We start from the raw sequence: 25,831 nt of genomic DNA on the forward strand, positions 1-25,831 counted from the left end.
GTTCTAAATTCATGTTTTACTTTTGAAAAATGGCAACGTAGATGTTTGGAGGGTTATTTTCGGCTTCATGAAAGATCTAGAAACATTTTTTATTCTAAGAATTCTACTTGCCTTTAAATAAAGATACACCTTTTGACCAAACTACCAGATTTTCTTTTTCTTTTCCTTTTACTTTCTTTCTTTTTTCTTTTTTCTTTTTGAGATGGAATTTCCTGCCTGGCACCCAGCCTGGAGTGTAGTGGTGCGATCTTGGCTCACTGTAACCTCCACTTCCTAGGTTCTAACGATTCTCTTGCCTCAGCCTCCTGACTAGCTGGGATTACAGGTGTGCACGACCACGCCAGGCTAACTTTTGTATTTTTCGTAGAGACAGGTCTTTGCCATATTGACCAGGCTGGTCTCAAACTCCTGACTTGAGGTGATCTGCCTGCCTCGGCCTCCCACACTGCTGGGATTGCAGGCATGAGCCATTGTGCTGAGCCAGCTTTTCTTTTTCTAGCAAGGGGAGCCTCTTAAACTTGAAGAGGACCGCGATGGTTGAGGCTGGGCAGCAAGGCTTTACTGAAAATCCTTTACCACTGTTTTTTCTGACTTTCTAGAGAACTTTCTAGCAAAAGGTTTCTAGAACTTTCTCCTTCCTGGCCTAACTGTCATTCCCTTTTATGCATAGCCTCCCTTTCACTTTTCTTCTGCCTGGAGGAAATGAAGCTCCATGGAACTTTCTCTTGAAACTTTCCAAGAAAAAAAAGAAAAGCTCTAAGCACTGAATGTGGAGACAGGGGGATGAGCTTCAACTCTGAACTGTTTCCAGCGTAAAACTGCCCTTTCCAGGGCCCGTGTGGCTGTCACTTCAGAGTGGAGGTTGTCTGCTGAGGGACCCCTGACTCAGCTGCCTCCCAGGGGAAGCTCCGTCTTCCGGCACAGGTAATGGCCTGCAGCTTCATCTCCACCCAGCCCCATCTGAGCAGGCCGGGAGCTCCCAGCTGTTTCACTTCTCTCCTTCCTGACTCCTCACCATCACCATCGCCCTCTCTCCTCCCCACCCCGCCACTCCTCTCCCACACGTGTCCCTTTCTCCCCTTCCTCTGCGTCTGCTTTTCTCAGAAGTTAGCTTACGAAGCAAAGTTGCGACTCTGAATTCCTGTTTTCCAGCCACCCTCATGTGACAGGATGTCTCCTTAGTGGAGGCTTTCCCTAAATTCAGGAGCCCTTTAAAAGGGAGGGCTTCCTCTCTAGTTCTTTTCAGCTGGGCAGCTCTGGGAACTTGGATTAGGTGGAGAGGCAGTCGGGGGGCCTCGCTGTTTTGCGTCTTTGTCCCGCCCTCCTTTCCATCAGGAGAAGGAAAGGATAACCCCTGGGCCATGAGGCTACCCCTGCTCCTGGTTTTTGCCTCTGTGATTCCGGGTGCTGTTCTGCTACTGGGTAAGTCTGCTCTGAGGCAGGGGCTTTCTGACTTGGGGGGCCGGAACCACACCCTCGTTTTGTGGGTTACTGTGAACAGGTTCCTTCCAACACCTTTGTGAGGAGGAAACGGGGTTCCCCTGCACCACGCAGTCCACAGCTAAGCCTGCTGCCTTCACCTGGCGGCCAGGCGTGGAAGGCCTGGAGCTGGAGGAGGGAGGAGGATGCGTCTCAGGTCTCGGTTGCTGCCCAGCCTGGAGTCCTACAGACCTTCAGTCTCCTCCTGACTTCTCTCATCGCTCATTGTTCCTTCCCTATTTTCTTCGTGCAGAAATTTCCTGCTCTGTGGTTTACTCTTTCTGGTTTTCAGTTCACACTATTTCTCTCTCACTGCCAACAAACACCTTCTGAGTGTCTCTGGCTGGAAGGGGGGCAGCCCTGATGTCTCCCCGCGTCTTAGGTCCAAGGATATCAACTCAGATCATCCCCCCAAAAGTGATTCTAAGCAATTTCCATGCTCATTTTTTTTTTTTTCTGCCAGAATCATTCATACATTTGATTGTTAGAAAGTTCATCCTTATCTGTATTCTAGACTGTTCAAACTGCCGCATAAGCAGATCGATTCCTGTTTTTCTTTTTTCTGGAGATTAGAGATTACTCATTAGGAACAGCTCCAGAGTTTTTCAAATTCTCAAATACATTTTCCAGTCTCTAGACTCAATTGCTTAAACTTCAGGATGGGAGGGCCTCGGGGGATTTTCATTCCTGGTTCTATTTGGAGATGATATAGAAGAGATTTCAAATTTGATTTTTTGGTTTCCAATCTCTCTTTATTTCTGTGATATCAACAAACACTTGCAGAGAATGGTTTGTGCCTACGATCTACTCAATGCACTGATGTGAAGGTGGGTAGGAAGTTTCCTAGGAAGAGAGTATTTTAGTGCCGCAAAGTTTAAATCGTAATAAGTATTGAGTAGCAGTGATTCTAAAAACACAAGTGAAGGCGGTATGGTTTACACCCTGTCTCTCTCACTCACTAGCTTGGCGACCTTGGGCAGGCTACTTTATTTCTTTGTGCTTTAGTTTCCATGTCTATAAAATGGAAAGAATACTATTACCTGCCCCCATCAGTTCTTGTGACGATTCAATGAGTAACAATATGTTAAATGTTTAGAACAGAGTGCGACCCATAGTAAACGCCTTGTAAGTGTTAGCTATGAAGATCAGTGGCAGAAAAGAAGTACAAAAAAAGACCAAATAGAAATGATAGATGAAATTAATTTTATTTTTATTTTTGAGATAGACTCTCATTTTGTTGCCCAGGCTGGAGAGCAGTGGCATGATCTCGGCTCACTACAACCTCCACCTCCCGGGTTCAAGTGATTCTCATGCCTCAGCCTCCCGAGTAGCAGGGATTACAGGCATGCACCACCATACCCAGCTGATTTTTGTATTTTTAGTAGAGATGACGTTTCGCCATGTTGGCCAGACTGGCCTCAAACTCCTGACCTCAAGTGATCTGCCCTCCTTGGCCTCTCAAAGGGCTGGGATTATAGGTGTGAGCCACAGCGCCCAGCCCTGATTTTATTAATGTATTTTATTTCACCCAATAAATCAGAAATATTATCACTCAACATTTAATTGATTTGGGATATTTTCCCATTCATTTCTTAAAACGAACTCTTCAAAATCTGGTGAGTATTGTATACTTATAGCATGTCTCAATTCACAGTAGTGTCATTTTATGTGTACAGTGGTCACATGAGGTGGCTGGCTAGCTATCATATTGGGCAGCACAGATACAGTGCCTAATTTTCTTTAAACTGACTTGATAATGCTTCTGAGCAATAGTGTTTCTCGGTTTGCTCAGGAGTGTTTCCCTCTTCCTGACAGCAGGATGCCCTCTTCTGACTAATGTCTTCCTTTTCATAGGCACAGATACTGGGGAGAGAGGGGGGATGCTGAAGATCTGTTTACTTGGAGAATAAACAAAAAATTCAAGGGAGCCCATTACTTGAAAGCCTGTAATTTGTGTTGTTTTGTTTTTTTGAGACGGGTTTCACTCTGTCTCCCAGGCTGGAGTGCGGTGGTGCGATCACGGCTCACTGCAGCCTTGACATCTGGGCTCATGCAATCCTCCCGCCTTGGCCCGCTCCCAACTCCACAGTAGCTGGAACTTTAGTAGAGACAGGGTCTCACTAACTTGCTCAGTCCAATCTCAAACTTCTGGGCTCTGGCGATCCTCCCACTTTGGCCTCCCATAGTGCAGGATGATAGATGTGAGCCACTGCACCCAGCCTGTAACTTTTATTTTATCTTTTCTTGGCCCAAGAAGCATGTGATTGGAGGAATTTGTGTAAAGGCAGAGCACCTGCTTACTTAGCAGCAGGTTAAAGCTATATGAAGCCTCAAGACCTCTCCCCTGGCTTCTGCCCACCAGGAAAACCCATGGGAAGGTCTCCCTACTTACAATCGGTTTATTTCTTTTCAATCCACAACCCTTCCTTCCACCTTCAGGAGAGCATCCCACAGCATTAGCACCGTAAGTCTCTGTGGGCTGCTGCCAACGGATGGGCTGGTTCTATCTGGAGGGTACAGGAGGCTACAGGTTAACAGGGCTAGATGCTCACCTTTCCTACTGTTACTCTTGCCTTGCTATCTTTTTATCACTCAGCAGCAAGATTTTGAGCTCAGTTGGGTTATAATCATGGTAGATGTACCATGAGAGCTGGTGGGACACAGAGGTTAGACCACAGCAAAGGAGTTTAACTTGGAAATGGGAGGGTTTGGCTCACGGGTAGTGGTGTATTGGCAAACTTAACTACTGTAACTACTGGTTCCAAGAAGGAAAAGAAAGGAAGCACTGATTTGATTTATGCTGTTTACTGATGTCCATGCTGTAAATATTCCCACCATGGTTGATTTCAAACTACTGACTTGATGCCAGTGGGGACAGAGTTGGGAAGAGATGCCAACAATAGGCTCTTTTGTTTGTTTGTTTGTTTGTTTGTTTTGAGATGGAGTCTCTCTCTGTCACCCAGCCTGGAGTGCAATGGTGTGATCTTGGCTCCCTGCAACCTCTGCCTCCTGGGTTCAAGCGACTCGCCTGCCTCAGCTTTCTGAATAGCTGGGATTACAGGCACCCACCACCATGCCTGGCTATTTTTTTTTGTATTTTTAGTAGAGACAGGGTTTCACCAAGTTGGCCAGGCTGGTCTTGAACTCCTGACCTCGTGATCTGCCCACCTTGGCTTTCCAAAGTGCTGAGATTACAGGCATGAGCCACCATGCCCGGCCAACAGTAGGCTCTTACTAGCTGCTGCCATCGGTCCCAGGGCAACATGGAGCCTTTCTAGGCTCTGGGAAGGCACTCAAACAGTGGGTCAGGTAGTATCAGGAAAAGCCTAGAACATCTTCAAAAAATGAAAATGAGAGACTTAGTGGACAGAGGAGCCTTAGAATCCTGGAGCATTAAAGCAAGAAGGAACTGGGAAATGATGCATTTTGACATCATCATTTTATCGATGAAGCGCCAGGCTCAGGGAGGTAAAATGTCCAGAAGGTGACTGTTTAGCAGGTAGACACAGATCCAGGTACAACAGCTTGTACTTTTCCACCTCCCCTTAGATTTCTTGCGGTGCTGTTAGATCAGGTAAGGGCAAATTAGGTTATTCCTGTTGCCATTTGCGGAGCTCGCATTTGGCTGGAAGGGATCCAACTGTGGTTCTGACATTGACATCACACTAATAGTATAATCCTGATACTCCTTTATTTCATTTCCCTCAATGAAATGCTAAGAAAGATAATTATATGTAATTATCACAGTAGTGGTTTTTCGCAATCACTCTTGAAAACTTTGATTCCGATATAAACGTATGTCTTATGTTAAATATTGGTTCTTCAATGCATTTTTTCACAAAACTGAATTAAGTGGGAGAAAAATACAAGCACCTTTCTCCTTTTTAAATTTGGTCTTCATCTTTCTCAGTGTTTGTATCTAGAAGGCTGAGCTAACTTTTATACTTTGGAATATATATATACACACACACATATATACACACACACACATATATACACATACACACACACACACACACACACATATATATGCTTTTTTTTTTTTTTTTAGACAGGCTCTCACTCTGTCACCCAGGCTGGAGTACAGTGGCATGATCATGGCTCACTGCAGCCTTGACCTGCTGGACTCTCCCACCTCAGCCTCCTAAGTAGCTGGCACCACAGGTGCATGCTACCATACCTGGCTAATTTTTGCGTTTTTTTGTAGAGACGGGGTTTTGCCATGTTGTCCAGGCTGGTCTCAAACTCCTAGGCTCAAGTGATTTGCTCACCTTGGCCTCCCAAAGTGCTGGGATTACAGGCATGAGCCACCATGCTCAACCTTAGGTTGTGACAGTTATGCAACTTTTGGTTTAATCTACAAATATTGCACGTGAATAATTGTGGTAGAAACTTAGACCTCAGGGGCCCATAGCTTCCATAAAGCAGATAGGAAGATGTCACTGTGTACTTTTCCCTAGGTAAGAAAGCTGAAGCTCTGAAGATTCAGTGGCTTGCAGAGGTCAGGTAGTCAGTAAGGAACAGAGCTGACTCTTCATTATGATCTTCAGACTCTGAGGCTAAGAAGTAGATATTTACTACCTGGAGTGTGTTGATCACGAAGGATATAATGTGGTTCAAATAACACTATGTTAAAAGAAGGATTTGGATCCCTTTATCTGTATCAATTTTTCTAGACTTTTCACTTCAAGAGGGGGAAAGGAGGGAATTAATATTTATCAAGTATATATTATATACAAATGATATGCTGAGTGCTTTACATAAATGATCTCATTTAGAAGTTCACGGTAGCTTTACCAGACAGCATTATTATCCCCATTTTACAGATGAGGAAGTAGAGGCTAGAATGGCTAGTAGCACTAAGGCAACACAGCTAAAAAATGGTGGAACCAGGATTTGATTGCAAGTCTATCAACCCCAAAGAACATAACCCTCCTAACCACGCCCCCAGCCCCCTGAGGCTGGAAACCCCATGGTTCCGTGTTGTCTGTCCTTCCATCCCTCTTTTTTTTTTTTCAGACAGAGTCTCACTCTGTCGCCCAGGCTGGAGTGCAGTGGCGCCATCTTGGCTCACTGCAACCTCCGCTTCCCGGGTTCAAGTGATTCTTCTGCCTCAGTCTCCTGAGTAGCTGGAATTACAGGAGTGTGCCATCATGCCTGGCTGATTTTTCTATTTTTCGTACATGCTGGCCAGGCTGATCTCGAACTCCTGACCTCAGGTGATCCCTCCTGCCTTGCCCTCCCAAAATGCTGGGATTACAGGCGTGAACCCCTACGCCAGGCTGGTCCCTCTTTCTAGACTGCTGCAACAGTTCTCTACTCTTTCATTTCATCCTATTCTGAAACATTTCACACTGTATGATTGATTTTGCCAAGTTAACAATAATAATAATGAACATGTATTAAGCAATTCCTGTGTCAGGGACTCTTCTAAGACCTTTATTTAGATGATCTAATTTCATTCTCACGACGATGAGGAGGTCCTGCTATTTCCCCCTTTATTTTACAGATGGGGAAGTGGAAGCACAGGGTAATGTTGAACTTGGCCAAGGTCACACAGCCAGCGAGCAGTGGAGTCTGTTACCTGGGAGCCAAACCCTAGAGCTCTGATTATGTCATGATCAGATTGACTTGATACATACCTACGGTGAACTAATTAATCAGTGGTGCTATGCATGGAAGAAGATAGAGCAGTGTAGTGTCAGCTTCTTACCTAGTAAAGGGTTTTGTTTATTTATCTTAAAGGGGATCTGGGGAGGCTGGCATTCAGACTGAAGAAATAGGAGTGAGAGGAGAAACTAGCTGTGGAAAGGTAGGAGATTCAGAATCTAGGACACAGGTAGAGTGGTCGGCAGGAAGAAGGAAGCCTCTTCTACTGACATGGGAGTGAATGGCCTCAGGAAGGTGTAGATATTCATATCTTTAAGGTGGTAGGTGGGAAGTTGGAAGAGTTTCTTGGCCTCTGTTTTATCCTTGTGGTCAGACCCATACTGGGTTCATATTTTGTACTTTTCCAAATGGCCAATTGCAATGACCTAAATCAGTAGTTTCCCTGGATATTTTGGGTCTGAACGAAGGATCGAAGTGACAAATGAAGTAATTCTCCATTTTTTTTTTCTTTTGTTCAACATTTCTCTTCTTTTTCTTTTCTTTTTTTTTTTTTCTTTGAGACGTGTCTCGCTCTGTCGCCCAGGCTGGAGTGCAGTGGCACGATCTTGGCTTACTGCAACCTCTGCCTTGTGGGTTCAAGAGATTCTCCTGCCTCAGCCTCCCATAGCTGGGATTACAGGCATGCACCACCACATCAGCTAATTTTTGTATTTTTAGTAGAGACGGGGTTCCGCCACATTCGCCAGGCTGATCTCGAACTCCTGACCTCAGGTGATCCACCTGCCTTGGCCTCCTGTTCAACATTTCTAAGCCTAAGACTCTGACTAATACCCCCCCATAAGCCCCCAGCACCTGGCATAGCTTCTTGAATGTACTAGGTGCAGGGTAAATATTTGTTTTTCACTTAATTTGGGTTCTTTGGGGAAAACATAAGTACATTTATTTAACTGAGGCTGGTGAGCATATTTCTTAGTTTGGGTTCCCCAAGAAGCTGTCCTCAGACAGTTGCACTTTGGTTTGAGGGCAAGTTAGTTTATTTGGGAAGTGAGCCCAGGAAACACTGGCAGGGGAATGGGGAAGTGAGACAGAAAGGGAAGGTGTGTGGACACCCAGTGACTGCTGTGGGTGATGGAGTGTAGGAGCTCTGGGTGAATGGGTGCTTCGGACTCATCCCATCCAAGGTATAAGAGATTTAGAGCCTTCAGCAGTTCTCCTTGGCCTCTGATGAAGGCCTCCTCCTACAAGGCATTCATTTTCTGACCCATCTAATTTGTGCCATGTTTGAGCCTAGAGGGTTCCGATAACCAGAAAAAGCCCCCAGGCCAAAAGACATGGTGCTGGCATTTGGGAGTGGAGCCTGCGTGCACCTAATCAGCGAAGGCCGAGGAGAAATAGTATAAATCTGGTGGCATCTGCTACAGCTACTTGCTGCTTTTCCTCTTATCTGGCTTCTCTGTCTTCCAGAAGTTACTGTCTTTTGTGTTTTAATGTCAGCATTTTATTTACTGATAGAAAAATCCAAAAATGTATAAGAAAATGTAGCATATCATACTTATCTCCCTGAACAATCACCTTTAATAAGCTAATTTTCTTTGCTAGCAGGCTTGGGAATTTAATGACTTGCTCAATGTTGTGGAATAATTTTTAAAATGCTTAAAAGAAAATCCAGGTCAGGCATGGTGGCTCACACCTGTAATCCCAGCACTTTGGGAGGCCGAGGCAGGTGGATCACTTGTGATCAGGAGTTTGAGACCAGCCTGGCTAACATGGTGAAACCCCACCTCTACTAGAAATGCAAAAATTAGCCGGGCGTGGTGGCACATGCCTGTAGTCCCAGCTACTCAGGAGGTTGAGGCATGAGAATTGCTTGAACTTGGGAGGTGGAGGTTGCAGTGGGCCGAGATCGTGCCACTGCACTCCAGCCTGGGCAACAGAGCAAGACTCTGTCTCAAAAAAACAAACAAACAAACAAAAACAACAAAAAAAAGAAATCCACACCTATGTTACTGGATGTTTAGTCTTTAATCATTTTTAACCTGAGATATTGGGTTGAAACTTATCGCTTCTTCACTAAATGTATTTTGACCCTTGATATTTTTGCCCTTGAGTTAACCACAGCAGAGAGCGTACTCAGTGTGGCAGGAAACTTATCTTTTTCGTTTGTCATTAGCATAGCATGTAGCATGTGGTCGATGTTTGTCAAATATTTGTTGAAAAATAAATATGAGATTCGTAAGATCAAGTTAGGATGGTGGGAGAATCACTGCAATTCTGGAAATAAATTTCTGCTGTGTAAGTATTAAAAAAAAGAAACTCACATATTAGATCCTACACATGAGATTGCAGAGAAATGAAAACAGCAACCACTGTGCCCATCCGTTCATCTTTGCCTTATTTCTATTACAAAAACAGATTTAGTATGGACAAAAATAGGATGTTTATAAATGTTAGTGTGGTTAATATTGGTAAAAATGCCACAAGCTGCCTTTTGGCTAACGTCTTGAATACGCCTTCAGAGGAAGAAGTATGACATTTTAAGTCAGACGTGTTGCAGAGATGATGATAAAAGCAAAATGACATGCTGGTTATTTGGGGAGAAGAATAATGCACGATGAATGTATCACCATAGAGCAATAATTTTACATTTCCTTGTATTGTCTGGCAAAGGCAATATCAAACTTACACTGCTTCCTAATGGCAAAAGATAAATAAAGGAAACAAGAATAGATAAGTGTGTATTGAAATAGAACCTTTTCATTTCCAAGTACTCTTTTCATAAGTATATACATTTCTAAATTGCTCTTCAGTAAAAATAAGCTTTTGGGGGAAAAACGAATATTCAATACACCTGTAATCATTAATCTATCATTAGATAAATAATTTATCTGGATTACTAGTCAAGATGCTTCCGCTTTAATAAATATTCTTTCATTCATTCAACTAATTATTTGTTGAGAGATTATTTATGCTCCCCAAAGAGAGACTGTGGCACTAAATCAGAAAGCTGAAGTCATCCTTGTTGTGAAATTTATATTCCAGTAGGGGACTGGGCGATTGGGTGCCTCGGACTCATCCCATACAAGGTGTAAGAGATTTGGAGCCTTCAGCAGTTCTCCTTGGCCTCTGATGAAGGTCTCCTCCTATAGGGCATTCGTTTTCTGACCCATCTAATTTGTGCCATGGACAGAACATTAGTAAACAAATTGAAGAATTTATTTTAAGATGGTTATGGATATTATATGGTAAATAAAAGAATAGAATGAGTTAGGATGATCAGCCTTCTAAGATGTTGACACTTGGCCAGGCGCAGTGGCTCACGCCAGTAATCCCAACACTTTGGGAGGCCAAGGTGGGCGGATCACTTGAGGTCAGGAGTTCGAGACTAGCCTGGCCAACATGGTGAAACCCCACCTCTACTAAAAATACAGAAATTCGCTGGATGTGGTGACATGCGCCTGTAATCCCAGCTACTCGGAGGGCTGAGGCAGGAGAATCATTTGAAATCAGGAGGCCGAGGTTGCAGTGAGCCAAGATGGCGTCACTGTACTCCAGCGTGGGTGACAGAGCAAGGGTCTGTCTCAAAGAAAGAAAAGAAAAGTTGACACTTGAGCTATGGTCTTAGTGAGCATCCCAAGAAGAGGGAACTCAAAACATGAAGTCACCAGTGCGGAAGTGAGCCTGGAGGGTTTGAGGAGCTGAAAGGTGGTGTAGTTGGTGGTGAGGGCAGATGGGTCACTGTGCCCTTTCTAATAAACAATGATATAGGGGCTGGATGTATTTTTCCTGGGTACAGTGGTTCCCTTTTGCAGGGTTTAAGTTGTTGAGGACTTGTAGTTAGAAACCTAATCTCCTTCCCACCCAGAAAACCTCTCTATAAAGGTAGATGAGAAAGAAAAGAATTTTATTAGTGAGTGGGCATTCAACCAGAATGTGGTGTACATCACAGGCAATCTGCAAAAGAGATGGGAAGCCAGGTGCATGCCTGTAATCCCAGCCTGCAATCCCAGCAATTTGGGAGGCTGAGGTGGGTGGATCACGAGGTCAGGAGATCGAGACCATCCTGGCTAACATGATGAAACCCCGTCTCTACTAAGAATACAAAAAAACTACCTGGGCATGGTGGCGGGCGCCTGTAGTCCCAGCTACTCAGGAGGCTGAGGCAGGAGAATGGCGTGAACCCGGGAGGCGGAGCTTGCAGTGAGCTGAGATCGCGTCACTGCACTCCAGCCTGGGCGACAGTGCGAGACTCTGTCTCAAAAAAAAAAAAAAAAAAAAAAAAACAAAAACCAAAAAAAAAAAAAAAGAGGAGAGAGAGAGAGATGGGAAAAACAGAAAGAAATCTCACTCTCTTAGGTAGCTCAGTGAAGGCCACCTATTATATTAGGTAGGTTTTGCAATTTGGCATCAGGTGACAAGTCAGGCCCGCTCCTCCCAAAAAACTGGGTGATCAGGTGTTATCTTTTTTGATGATTCCATTTTTAAGAGAGGAAGACTAGAGCCATACCATGGTGGCTTGGCCTGGGGTGATGGAAATGGAGTTGGAGCAAAGAGAATGAATTAAGGTATGTGTATTAGTCAGAGGTGTGTGTGTGTGTGTGTATGTACACGCAGAAAGGGGAGAAAAGAAGGTGGAGAGAAGGGGAGAGAGAGAGTTATTTAAGGAATTGGTTCACACAATTGTGGAAGCTGGCAAGTCCAAAACCTGCAGGGGTGGAGGAGTATGCGGGAAACTCAGGAGAAAGTTGATATTGCAGTTTGAGACTGAAGCAGTCTAGAGCTGGGCGAGGTGGCCTGTAATCTCAGCACTTTGGGAGGTCGAGGCAGAAGGATCACTTGTGCCCAGGAGTTCAAGACCAACCTAGGTAACAAAGTGACACCGCTGTCTCCAGTAAAAATAAAAAATATTAACTAGGTGTGGTGGCACAGGTCTGTAGTCCCAGCTACTCGGGAGGCTGAAGTGGGAGGATCGCTTGAGCCCAGGAATTTAAGGCTGCAGTGAGCTGTGATTGCACTACTGCACTCTAGCTTGGGCAACAGAGCAAGATCCTGTCTCAAAAACAAATGAACAAACAAAAACAGAAATAAAGCAGTCCAGAGGCCGAATTCGTTCTTTGCCAAGGTTCTTTGGGGAATTTCCCCTTTTTCTTCTTCCTCAGTTTGTTTTCCCTTAAGACCCTCACCTGATTTGATGAGGTACACCCACACTGAGGAGGGTGAGCTGCTTTACTTAAAGTTGGCTGATTGAAATGATCATCTCGGCTCTAAATAATACCTTTATAGCAACATCCAGTCTGCTGCTTGATCAAATATCTGGGTGCCAAGACCCAGCCATGTTGACACAAATAAAATTAACCACCGCAGTGTATTCGTGTATTTTCGGGTAGAGCTGGTAGATTTCACTATTGTCTTAGAATGCAAAAACAAGCTAAAAATCCAGGAAGACTCCTAGGATTTTAGCTTACGGATCTCAGGGGATGGTGGTGCCAAGAATGAGAAAGAGAAGTTTGGATGTTACTCATTAAATGCTGTCTGTCTTAGAGTGAAATTAAGATGGACTGCAGATAAAAATTAAACATACAAAAGTCAAATAAGTGTAAAAACATCTGAAGAGGGAACACTATTCATGCATAAAGATTTTTGAATGTCTTCTCTTCAAAGACTGGTTACCAACCGGTTAATTGACTGAATTTGACCAGTTCACAAGACTGTTGCTTGAAAATGCAATGAAAATGGCCAAAGTGTAAGGTGGAAGATATATTTACTATTATTAACAATGAGGTATTACTAAGCAAAGCTATCTGAAAAGTGGAAGATAAGTCCAGGTTAAAAAAAAAAAAACAGTAGGTAGAATAACACAAACAAATTACATTAAATTTAGAGGCCAGTATAGTGGAGTTTACAGATATCTATGGCAAAAGTTTCAGAGTTCGTTATATTTTGAGATTTGACAAGATAATTTACCTTTGCATAAAGTAAATGATCATAGTCACTGTTTTTTAAAAAACCGTTTTTATTTTCCTATTTCCTGTGTTTCATGGTGAGCAAAGCCCTATATTATCAGCATTCTCATTTTATTGCCAAGGTAAAAAATTACTCATTTTGCCCCACTAGGGCACGAGCAGTTACAAAATGAGATCAGGTGTGGAAGGAAGCTCAGCTAGACGGAAGGAGACTGGGACAGGTATTGCATGTTCAGTGGGCAGATGTCAACTGCAGAGAAGCCAGCAGAGGCAGGTGTCTGGATCCAGGCTTTATTGAGTTCCGATTCCAAGAAATCAAAACAGCACGAATGAGTAACCCAGCAGAGGAGCCCAGGCAGAGGTTTGAAGTTGCAGAGAACTAGGAACCCAGGTAGCATAGAGGCAGTGAGAGTAGGTCTTACTCACTCTAAGTAAGACAGCATTTAATGTGTAACATCCAAACTTCTCTTATTCTTGGCACCACCATCCCCCAAGATCCATAAACTAAAAGTATAGGAGTCTTCCTGGACTTTCAGCTTGTTTTTGCATTCTAAAACAATAGTGAAGTCTATCGACTGTACCCAAAAATACACTGTGGTGGTTAATTTTATGTGTCAACATGGCTGGGTCTTGGCACCCAGATATTTGATCAAGCACCAGATTGGATGTTGCTATAAAGGTTTTGGTTTTTTTTTTTTTTTTTAAGATGATCATTTCAAGGTAGGATAGAGGTAGGAGGTCTGGAACTAGTGTGGACAAGAGCATATAGAGAAGCGTGTCAGGAGAAAATCTTTTGAGGCAAGAATTTATTATAAGCGTTAAGTTTATGGGTCTAGAACTGATCTCAGAGTGTAAGTGCTGCTAACTTCTCTGCGGCGTTCAGAACAGGAAACAGAATACGGCTTGCAAAAATGCTCTGGAAACACTGAAGGACTCTACTAGTGGTGTGGTTCTAACTTTTTTTAGTTTCGCTGGAGTTATTTAATTAAAAATAATGAGCTCATTTAGTCAGAACCTCAAGCATCTGCACTACTACCAGCTCATTTTGAAAGAACAAGGTGAGTACATGGAATTTAGGAAAATGTCACAAGATGTGTTTAATTTCTGGATGTTTATGTCACAAAAGTAAAGCACTCAGTTACTTTCATTTCTATATTCCTTAACAATAAAGAAAAAAGAGAAACCTTTACATGAATTCAATTTTGATTTAATTAAAGGAAAAAAAAAAATGCTTACCAGATCCTTTTTTCCTCTTTTGCAAGAGGAAGTTCCATTCTGCCAGTTAGCAGCTATGTGCTGTTAAGTATAAGCCATCGTTACATATTTACTTAAATCACCAGTTCCAAATTATGAATATACAAAATGTTATTTTTAAAGTTACTCTCGTAAAAATATTATCTCCAATGATATAAAACTTACGTTTATTTGTCCTTTATTGCAAACTTCACTATTAAATTATTAACAAATAATACCAAAATGTGTTGAGATGTATCATGCTTCAAAATCCTATTCTAGTCCAGGCGAGGTGGATCCCACTTGTAATCCTAGCACTTTGAGAGGCTGAAGTCGGAGGATTGCTTGAAGCCAGGAGTTCGAGACCAGCCTGGGCAACACAGTGAGACTCCATCTCTACAAAAATTAAAAAATTAGTTGATTATGGTGGCGTGAGCCTGTAGTCCCAGCTACTTGGGAGATTGAGGCAGGAAGATCACTTGAGCCCAGAAGTTGGAAGCTACAGAGAGCCATGATTGCACCACTGCACTCCAGCCTGAGCAACAGAGTGAGACCTTGTCCTTTAAAAACAACAAGCAAACATACATCTTTTCTAGGACAGACATGCATTTAATTTTACAGTTTATTGTTTTCATTTTACCCAAATTTTCTTTTCCCCGTTGATATTATCCCTTTCTGTTATCTCCCTTGTGTGTTCCACTCCCGGACAATCCTTGGGCATGTAAGGTGGGCCTTTTCAGGAGACTCCTCATAGTGAAGTAGGACATTTTGAGGACATCCAGCTGAGTGCTGGCACCTTGGCAGGTCCTCAGTCCAGGTTCTCCCTCCAGCTTCAGGGATCCTCAAAGAGAGCTGGCCCCAGGTACAGTCATCAGTACCTCTTTTCCTGCAATCTTAAGTCTTTACGGAAGTGGATGAGTTGGAAACTTTCGATCTAAAATATTGTCCTTGTTACATGAATCCACTTACCCATGCTTGCTTTCTTCTTTTCCTGCTTCTTTCTTTTTAAACAGACACCAGGCAATTTTTAATCTATAATGAAGATCACAAGCGCTGTGTGGAAGCAGTAAGTCCCAGTGCCGTCCAAACCGCGGCTTGCAACCAGGATGCTGAATCACAGAAATTCCGATGGGTGTCCGAATCTCAGATTATGAGTGTTGCATTTAAATTATGCCTGGGAGTGCCATCAAAAACTGACTGGGTTGCTATCACTCTCTATGCCTGTGACTCAAAAAGTGAATTTCAGAAATGGGAGTGCAAAAATGACACACTTTTGGGGATCAAAGGAGAAGACTTGTTTTTTAACTATGGCAATAGACAGGAAAAGAATGTTATGCTTTACAAGGGATCGGGTTTATGGAGCAGGTGGAAGATCTACGGAACCACAGACAATCTATGCTCTAGAGGTTATGAAGGTAAGATGCTTAGAATGTTTACCTTCGTGTCAAAATTTTCTCATCTTTTTAGTTGGAACCTAATTCAAGAAAATCATCATGTTCTTGTTTGGTGTGTACTAGAAATATCAATTGATCAGCATCTTTGTGTTTTCAACTATTCTGTAGAACTATTTTGAAGACATGATGGTGAATAAATGTGGTAAAAAGTCCCGAATGATACTTCAGCTATTTTTAATTAATGGGAAAGCATTCTTTTAACTTTCTCTGAGGTTTTATTCTTTTAACTATGGGATACATTTTTCAGAAAATCATTTTCCTTGTAGTCTTTGACCCAAAGCCTCCTAGTTAACATTATAAAGTTGTAGTGATAAATGAATTTTTGCCAAATATTTCTTTTCCTTTGATTTAAGTTATCCCTGGAAAAATGATCCATAGAACATTCTTTCCTAATTCAGATCGCCTAAGATGAAATCTCGGCAGATCCCTTGACAACATGGGGTTCTAAATGTTTCTGATTTGTTTTGTCAGGTTATGGGTGTTTAAAAACTGTAAAAATTAGACGATTATAAAATGTGAAGGATTAGCTTGTAAATTAATATGCAGTCTATTTAGTTAGCCATCAGAGAAGGTGATACCACCAATGTGGTGGGAGGAATCCTCTTATATGTAGTTGGTTTCTTGACCTCTTGAAGGTTAAATACAATCAGAGTATTCAGTTCTTTCTTATATTGACCAAATTTCATTATCTGGTGGCTGCACAGAAAATAAAACAAAAATACAAAACAACTCGAAGCCTTGTTACAAAGGCTGGTCTCTTGAGTCAGATGATGTTATAATTACATTTTAGGTTTGGATACTTGGTTATTGTGAAATGTTATCTAGAACAACCTCAAGGTCAGAGAAAGAGCCTACTTTTGGGGACAAGAGATAACCTGTTTCCAAAATTGCTATGTTACTGGGCTACTAAGATTGGTTGAACCTAGCTTATCTCAGCTAAGACTGAGCAGAGCAATTTAGTTCTTTGTAAGGCGGTAATTTGTGAGCTTTCTATTTTCTGTCTACATGCAGAACAGGGGAGAGTAGGAATTGAAGTAGGGTGAGAGAAGGGCTCAGAAAGAAGTTATTTTGAAGCATTTTTCAAACACAGGTTTAGAAGTGAGATGAGAGGCAAGCTAAGTGAACACAAAAGAACCTTTCAGGAAAAACTCAATAGAAAATTACAAGGAAGGAGAAGGGTGAATTAAACTTGACCGAGTCAAATTCCACAGATGGGTCAACTGTGCTAATTGAGGAGTTGAACTTGAGGAAGATTGGTGCTAAGAAATCAGATTTTTATTTTATTTTAAAATATAATATACTTCCCTGACCCCCTACCGTTTCTGTTTCCCCACTGGTTTTTAGACAAATATGCATAGGGTTTGGGCTGATAGTTCTCAAACTTTAATATGCTTAAGAATCAATTGGAGAGTTAGTTAAAACTACAGATCCTAAGCTCCCCCTTCTGCTAGATTCTTAATATGTATATTGGGAAAAAGCCCAGGAATCTATTCAATGATTTCTATGAATACCTGGGTGATTCTGCAGCATAGGGTCCACTGACTACATTTTGCAAACTCTCCAAAGATCTCCCAGCACTTAAGATGATCCCGTCTCTCAGTTCTAGCTCCCCAGTGTGACCATGAGATTGGGAACACACATTGAAGACAGTGTTGAGAGGATGTATTGTAGGGTCTCTTTATCTCTGATGAGAACATGGGGGAGGGGGTGGAATGGTGGAACTTTTTGAAAATAGGAATTATTTTAGAAGAATGGAACCAGAATTGTAGACTTAGATGGATTTGATAGTTGTTTGGAAGTTCAGACTGTAAGAAGAGTAAATTGACTGCAGTTACATGATGTGTCAGTGAGGCAGTTGGGATTCTTTTGGCCTCATCAGTGTTGGGTGTATAGAATGGCTCAGTAATTATGAAATAGAGTTAGTTAATAAAGCTGGCAGGCGTGGTGGCTCATGCCTGTAATCCCAGCACCTTGGGAGGCTAAGGCGAGAGGATTGCTTGATTTCAGGAGTTATTTTTTATCTAGAGATTCCAAAGCCTCATGATTCTAATCAAGAGAGAGAACTGTTTCAGAGGAAATTCAGAAGTTAAAGCTGGTGTCAATAGAGGAAGATGGAAAAGATAGTGGAAAATGAAGTGGTACTATGAGTTATTATTACCACTTTAACTAGTACCACTTCATTTTCCACTGTGATTGGTACCACTTTGAATTGTAACATGGGAACATTTTCAAATGGTATAACTTAACAAATTAGTCTCATTTGAAAATGTTCCAAAACACAGTGGAAATGAAGTGGCACTAAGAGTTATTTGCTAAGTACAGACTGCTCTATGTACCCAGCAAAATACGAGGGTAGAAGGAGAAGGAAAAAAAATAAGAACAACAACAACAAAAATCCCTGTGTGGGTGCACCAAGTGTGATCAGAAGAGTAAGACCAGTTCCTTCAGTAGGCTTCTGATTGGAAAGTCAATGTTCAGAAATATCACTCACATTCCAAGTTCAAGTCAATGTGTTTTTCCAGCCATGTATACACTACTGGGCAACGCCAATGGAGCAACCTGTGCATTCCCATTCAAGTTTGAAAACAAGTGGTATGCAGATTGCACGAGTGCTGGGCGGTCAGATGGATGGCTCTGGTGTGGAACCACTACTGACTATGACACAGACAAGCTATTTGGATATTGTCCATTGAAATGTAAGTACTGTTTATCACCAAGAAAAGTTGGGTACATTTAGTCTAAGAACGTAGTGAAAGACCTTGAATTTATCTAGAGCATTTTTCCTCAAAGTTATTTCACGTTTACGACCTCATTGTACCTACTACAGCCTTTTACAGATGTCATTATTTCTATTTTTCAATGGAGAAAATGATCTATATTGGCTGAGGACTAGAACACAGATGTTGGACTTTCTACTGAAGTCTTTGTATGTGTATTTTGATTTTGCCAGCAAGACTAGACTCACCCCTACTATCTCAGCATTCCCTGAGATCATGCTAAGAGGACTAGACTGCACCCCCATGGTCCCAACATTCCCTCTATCAAGTGACCTCTTTATTTATTTATTTATTGAGACGGAATCTCGCTCTATCACCTAGGCTGGAGTGCAGTGGCACGATTTCGGCTCACTGCAAGCTCTGCCTCCCGGGTTCACGTCATTCTCCTGCCTCAGCCTCCCGAGTAGCTGGGACTACAGGGGCCCACCACCATGCCCGGCTAATTTTTTGTATTTTTAGTAGAGACGGGGTTTCACCGTGTTAGGCAAGATGGTCTCGATCTCCTGACCTCGTGATCCGCCTGCCTCGGCCTCCCAAAGTGCTGGGATTACAGGCGTGAGCCACTGTGCCCGGCCATGACCTCTTTATTTTTGCCAACTATCAGTTACTCAGTGAAAATTATCCTGTACACAATATAATATATACTTAACACTGGAGGTAGGTAGGCATGCTATTATTCCCTCATCTCTGAAATGCCTTACCTTTATGAAACCGTAGATCAAAAACAGAATTCAAAGGAAACCACAAGCATGTGGTTTGATGGAGAAAGACGTGAAGATCCTGAATTTTGTGTCAATGTCGTCAAAAGCGTTCTTCACAGTGAAAATGATAGTCATGATACTCTTCTTACGTTTAAGTTAAGAAGAGTGCCATTTAGTTTCACACAGCTAGATATCAATGGAAATGGGTAATTTATATGCTTGAAGGTTTCTTAAAAATGAAAATTCAAGTTTAATTGCAAGGATGCAAAATAAGTAGTATTGCATTATCTTAGTGGGAAGGCACCAGAGCAGATGAATTCTTGGTGTTCTTCCGCGCTTAAAAATCTGTAAGCAAACAGTCAAGTCAATTTTAGGTGGGGTGGAGAAGGGCATCATGTTGCGAGGCAGAGCTGGGGCTGAGAAAAGAGGAAAAGGAAGCATTCCTCTTTGCTTCACCTTCCCCATCACCAGACACCCTCTTCCTGACACTGGCTCCACTCTTCCCAAACTTCTTATCCCCAACCTCTCACCTGCTACTTTAGACCAGATCAGAGCAGCTCTTGTTTCCTGGTGTCATCCAGAACTCTTTCTCCTGCTGCCCTGCAAAGGGACTGGGCAGAGCAAAGAGCATTCGATATGGTCTGGAATGATTATGACACTGCCTGAGTCACAATAGAATCACAACTCAACTTTCCAGACCACAACCCCACACGTAATCACACTATTTCAAGCATTATTGCAAAACAGAACGGCTTACAAAAATATCTGAGTTTGACAAATGAAAGCCAGAATTCTAAGAATTGTCCTTATTTGTCCCTCTGGATTTATAATCCCTAATTATCCCATTAAAAGTAAATTTAATTTCTGATACCTGTATACTATTGTAATTGTCTTCAGAGTGCAGTCTCTCCATTCCGAATGAATACTCACAAAAGCCCACAGGCTTTCTGTTCATAGCAACACTGCTCTCTCGGTCTTAACTGAGGTAGTTCTATTTGTCTCTCTAATGTCAATCTTTAGAAAGACATTTGATGTCCATTGAAGGTTTATAGATGTCGAATATTTGTATTTGAAATATTTTTGTCCGAAACACATTGAGCAATTTTTTTCTAAGATAAAGCAATACTTGGTTTTCAAGTGATTGAAAGTGCCTTTCTCCTTTACTTAATAAGAATGATATTTTCTTCATCTGTTTCATGGAGTTTCTTAAGGGTTTCTATTTCACGGGTCCAACTATAGCATCCTCCACATAAGTGAAATTGACAAAAGAGTTAGATGAATGTGTGATTTCATGAATGAAATGTGGAGGACAAATGCTAAGTTACTAATCACAAAGAAAACTCACAACCTTGGAAATCCTTGGATGTACGTTGGAGACGTATCTTGAGTTTGTTCAGTGGAATAATTTTTTAGTCTTATTACTTGTATTTATGCCTTCACTGTCAAATTACATATTTTTTCCTGTTAAAAGTAAAATAATCATAGAAAATAAATTGTTTGATTTCAATATGCATTAAAATTTTAGAGCACATTTTGTACATTTAATATCTTTCTTAAAGGGCTTTATAGTCTTACAATCTGTTTCATTTTGTGTTCTTTTCAAAAGAGTTTTTTATTTTATTTATTTATTTATTTTTGAGACAGGGTCTTACTCTGTCACCCAGACTGGAGTGCATTGGCATGATCTTGGCTCACCACAACCTCTGCCTCCCAGGCTCAAGTGATTCTCTTGCCTCAGCCTCCTGAGTAGCTGGGATTATAGGCACCCACCATCATGCCCAGCTAGTTTTTGTATTTTTAGTAGAGATGGAGTTTCACCATGTTGCCCAGGCTGGTCTCGAACTCCTGACATCAAATGATCTACCCACCTTGGCCTACCAAAGTGTTGGGATTACAGGCGTGAGCCACCGCGCCTGGCCAAGCATTTTTTTTTAGATCAGCTTTAAAACTGGCAGGTTTTATACAGGAGGATGAGGAACTAGTTATTAACCTAGTAACACTTAATAGATGCTCTCCATTGTCTGTTGCATCATTTATTGTAATGCTTTCCTTCCATGAAGACATTATTTTCAAGTATCATGAGAACAGGAAAAGGAAAAGTCTTGGTTCTCTCAATTCTCTGTAGCAACTTTAGCTTCCAACATCAGTTGTGTTGGTTCACTGTGGGAATTTGAACTCCTTGTGGAGATAGTATGCAATCAGCAAACCTATACATTCATTGAGAAAAATGTTTAAATCCCTTGATTTAAAATATACTTTCTTTAAGTGAAAAGCCAATTGCGTTTCCTTCTTATGTAATTTATGTCACTTGCCTCCATTCCTAGGTTAAACAACAACAACAACAACAATAAAACCCTTTTTTATATCTCACATTTTCTATATCTATATGTATTTTTTTTCTATATCTATATATATATTTTCTGTGTGTGTGTGTGTATATATATATATATTTGTAGACGGAGTCTTGCTCTGTCACTCAGGCCGGAGTACAGTGGTATGATCTCAGCTCACTGCAACCTCTGCCTCCCGGGTTCAAGCGATTCTCCTGCCTCAGCCTCCTGAGTAGCTGGAATTACAGGTGTGTACCGCCACACCTGGCTAATTTTTTTTGTACCACACCTGGCTAATTTTTTTTTTTGTATTTTTAGTAGAGACGGAGTTTCACCATGTTGGTCAGGCTGATCTGGAACTCCTGACCTCGAGATCCACCCACCTCAGACTCCGAAAGTGCTGGGATCGCAATTATGAGCCAGGGCGCCCGGCATTTTCTACCATATTATAAACAAAACCTTCCTCCACGTGTCTAAAACTAGTTGTTTAAAACATCTCTATCTTCAAATATACTCCAAATTAATCTCATTTGAATGGTCTCACCGACATAGACATGAAATTAGCAAGAGCTCAGATCATTATAAATTTAGTATTACTGATTCAAATTTATTTTTATGTAAACATATGATGATTTTGTAGTTAAAGCATCTTAAAAATTTCTATGCTGTTGCCTGAATCAAATTTTGATATGTTTTCTTCCTCTTCGATATGTCATGGGACCACAGGTTTCATATCATGGTGTGTGGTTTGCATATTACAAAAAGGTCTATGATCACTTCCTCATCAGATATAAAGGGCAATTAGATACAGTTAAGACTTACAAGAGTGTAGGCTATGTGCTTATGGAAAATTGCCTAATTTCTTAGCAAATTGAGTATTTCTCAGAACATTTTCAGAGAAGTTATATAATACTTCCTTTTCTCCTTACAAATAAATGAAAAGATTATTACTTCACATGGCTTGTAAGCAGAATTTTGTATTATTAAAAAGAAAAAAGAAATATGCACTATACGAAGCATGCAAAAACCTTTCATTTGTTTACTGGCTTCACAAACATCATATACGTGAAAGACTATCAATAATATTTATCTATATATTATTGGCTGCTTATAGAGTACAATCAGGTTTATGGAATTTATTAGGAATCATAACATAGCAAAGGAAGAAATCAGCTTGTGATTTTTTTACTCTGTGGAATGAAAAAGTTACAAGCAACGTTTGCTATTGCTAAGAGCTCCACCTGTATTAAATATATTCTAGCAATGAGAAAACGAGACTCCAAAAGTTAATAATTTATCTGAAGTCAAGTCTCCAGTGAGCTATAGGACCTCAGGTGCAGGCCCAGGCCAGTCTGTCTGCAGGAGTCTGTTACCTTCTCTGCTGACAACCTTATGCTTCCAGAAAGACCAAACTAGAATGTGCGGGCAAAGGCAAAATATCTACCTGCCGAGAAGATGTACGTTTATTTTCTTTGCTTTCCCTGCCTTACTTTGCTAGATCAAGGAATTTGGGCTGGTGTCTGTTCTTTTAAAACAAGTTTTATTCACTTTGGGAGGCCAAGGTGGGTGGATCACAAGGTCAGGAGATCGAGACCATCCTGCCTAACACGGTGAAACCTGTCTCTACTAAAAATACAAAAATTAGCCAGGCGTGGCGGTGGGCGCCTGTATTCCTAGCTGCTGGGGAGGCTGAGGCAGGAGAATGGCGTGAACCCGGGAGGCGGAGCTTGCAGTGAGCCGAGATCACGCCACTGCACTCCAGCCTGGTAGACAGAGCGAGACTCTGTCTCAAACAAACAAACAGACAAACAAACAAAAAAAGTTTTATTTTTATTTTTATGTATTTAGGGGGTATACGTGCAGATGTCTTGCATGCATATATTGCATCATGGCAAAGTCTGTTTTTTTAGTGTACCCATCACCTGAACTGTGAATATTGTACCCAACAGATAATTTTTCAATCCTCACCCTCCCACCTTTTGTAGTATCCAAGGTCTATTGTCTTTCCATTTGTCTCACTTCCCAACTCAACTGATCCTGAAAGGGAGATGGTGCCTGCCTTTCTTTCTTTAGGAAGGGGGAAGAGACTGGATGTAGTTGATCCTTTGAAACTTCATCCCCCACCTCCTACTTCATTTCAGGAGTAAAGAAAATCTCAAAGCCACCTTAAAAACAAGTAAAACAGTCCGGGCATGGTAGCTCACATTTGTGATCCCAGCACGTTAGGAAGCCGAGGCAGGAGAATGGCTTGAGAACTGGAGTTTTAGACTAGCCTGGGCAACATTGCAAGACTTCATTTCTGCAAAAATTTAAAAAATTAGCCAGGTATGGTGGTGCATGCCTGGAGTCCCAGCTACTTGGTAAACTGAGGTGGGAGGATTGTTTAACCCCAGGAGTTGGAGGGTACAATGAGCCAAAATCACAGCACTGCCCTCCAGCCTGGATAACAGAGCAAGACTCTGTCTCAAAAAATAGAAAAAGAAAAAGAAGTAGAAGCAGGGGAAAAAAAGAAAGGAAAGAAAGAAAGAGCTTCAGGCAAAAATACTCCTAGGCTGGTTTAAATAATGCTATTCACTGAAAGTGTTTTCCATGCATAATGCATCAAATTCCATCTGATTTCTTTCACAGTTGAGGGCAGTGAAAGCTTATGGAATAAAGACCCGCTGACCAGCATTTCCTACCAGATAAATTCCAAATCCGCTTTAATGTGGCACCAGGCAAGGAAAAGCTGCCAACAGCAAAACGCTGAGCTCCTGAGCATCACAGAGATACATGAGCAAACTTACTTGACAGGTAATGACATGCAAAGAAAAGTCACAAGTAAAATCAAGAGTGCTTTATTTTTATATAATTTAACTTACAAGTCAACAGCACAAGTGTTTATAGATGTTATGTGACAGAAGCAGTTCTTAAGCAGTTTATGCAGATGTTATGCAAATCTGTACTCTGAAAAGGACACCAGGAATGGCAAATAGCTCTCATCTCCTGAGTCAACTGTTGGTTGTAAGCGTCTCTAGAGCCAGTGCTAAGAGGGATTCTGAGGGCTAATCTAGAATCAGAGTAAAATATGCCACAGTTGATTAATGATGTCGTTCTTGGACGCAAGGCAGTGGAACAATCTTGGTCAAGTATCCATCATCCAGGTCTAACCTGAAGCCTCTTGGTCAAGTATCCATCATCCAGGTCTATCCTGAAGCCTCTTGGTCGAGTATCCATCATCCAGGTCTAACCTGAAGCCTCTTGGTCGAGTATCCATCATCCAGGTCTAACCTGAAGCCTCTTGGTCGAGTATCCATCATCCAGGTCTAACCTGAAGCCTCTTGGTCGAGTATCCATCATCCAGGTCTAACCTGAAGCCTCTTGGTCGAGTATCCATCATCCAGGTCTAACCTGAAGCCTCTTGGTCGAGTATCCATCATCCAGGTCTAACCTGAAGCCTCTTGGTCGAGTATCCATCATCCAGGTCTAACCTGAAGCCTCTTGGTCGAGTATCCATCATCCAGGTCTAACCTGAAGCCTCTTGGTCACGTATCCATCATCCAGGTCTAACCTGAAGCCACAAGTCTTTCATTAGCCTCATAGAGGTCAAAATGATCAATTAAAACAGCGCTACCACTGGCAGGGACAAGTCAAAGGCTGCTTTGAAAACCTGAGTTCTTTTCGCCTCCCGTCCCTTGAACCCCCAGGCTCTACCAGTTTTCAGTTTTTATTGATACTCTTTCCACAGTGTGTTTGGTTTGGTTGTTGTTGTGTTGTGTTGTGTTGTGTTTTGAGATGGAGTTTCCCTCTTGTAGCCCAGGCTGGAGTGCAATGGTGCGATCTCAGCTCACTGTAACCTCCACCTCCTGGGTTCAGGTGATTCTCCTGCCTCAGCCTCCCAAGTAGCTGGGATTACAGGCGCCTGCCACCACACCCAGCTAATTTTTTTATTTTTAGTAGAGACTGGGTTTCTCCATGTTGGCCAGGCTGGTCATGAACTCCTGGCCTCAGGTGATCCACCTACTTTGGCCTACCAAAGTGCTGGGATTACAGGCGTGAGCCACTGCACCCGGCCAATGTGTTTGTTTTTAAAACATCTGTTCTTATTAGATTGTGAAGACTAAAAGAGCTAAAGTTTGCTTGAGAAGAGAGTATCTGTTTTAGGTTCTAAAATATACACTTGGGGAAACAGAGAGATTAGGACCAGAAATTAGTGTGGGAGCAAAAGCATCCCTGATTTCTTGCCCCCAAAATCTCCTCCCTCCGGTTTCTTGGGACACGGCTAGATTAATATTAATCTGTCTCTGC

General features: G+C 41.9%; 1 protein-coding gene across 1 annotated transcript in view; it reads left to right on the plus strand.

The window, feature by feature from the left end:
- Positions 1–1,031: 1,031 nt before the first annotated feature.
- The window catches only part of MRC1 (mannose receptor C-type 1), a 98,308-nt gene continuing 73,508 nt past the window's right edge, over positions 1,032–25,831 (plus strand). The window contains exons 1-4 of the mRNA XM_008002410.3: positions 1,032–1,422; positions 15,296–15,697; positions 18,259–18,432; positions 24,173–24,337. Of these exons, the coding sequence (XP_008000601.3) occupies positions 1,362–1,422; positions 15,296–15,697; positions 18,259–18,432; positions 24,173–24,337 (802 nt within the window). The 5' untranslated portion in view covers positions 1,032–1,361. The remainder of the gene's footprint in view (positions 1,423–15,295; positions 15,698–18,258; positions 18,433–24,172; positions 24,338–25,831) is intronic.

Source organism: Chlorocebus sabaeus, chromosome 9, assembly GCF_047675955.1.
Source record: "Chlorocebus sabaeus isolate Y175 chromosome 9, mChlSab1.0.hap1, whole genome shotgun sequence".
NCBI classification, from domain to species: domain Eukaryota; kingdom Metazoa; phylum Chordata; class Mammalia; order Primates; family Cercopithecidae; genus Chlorocebus; species Chlorocebus sabaeus.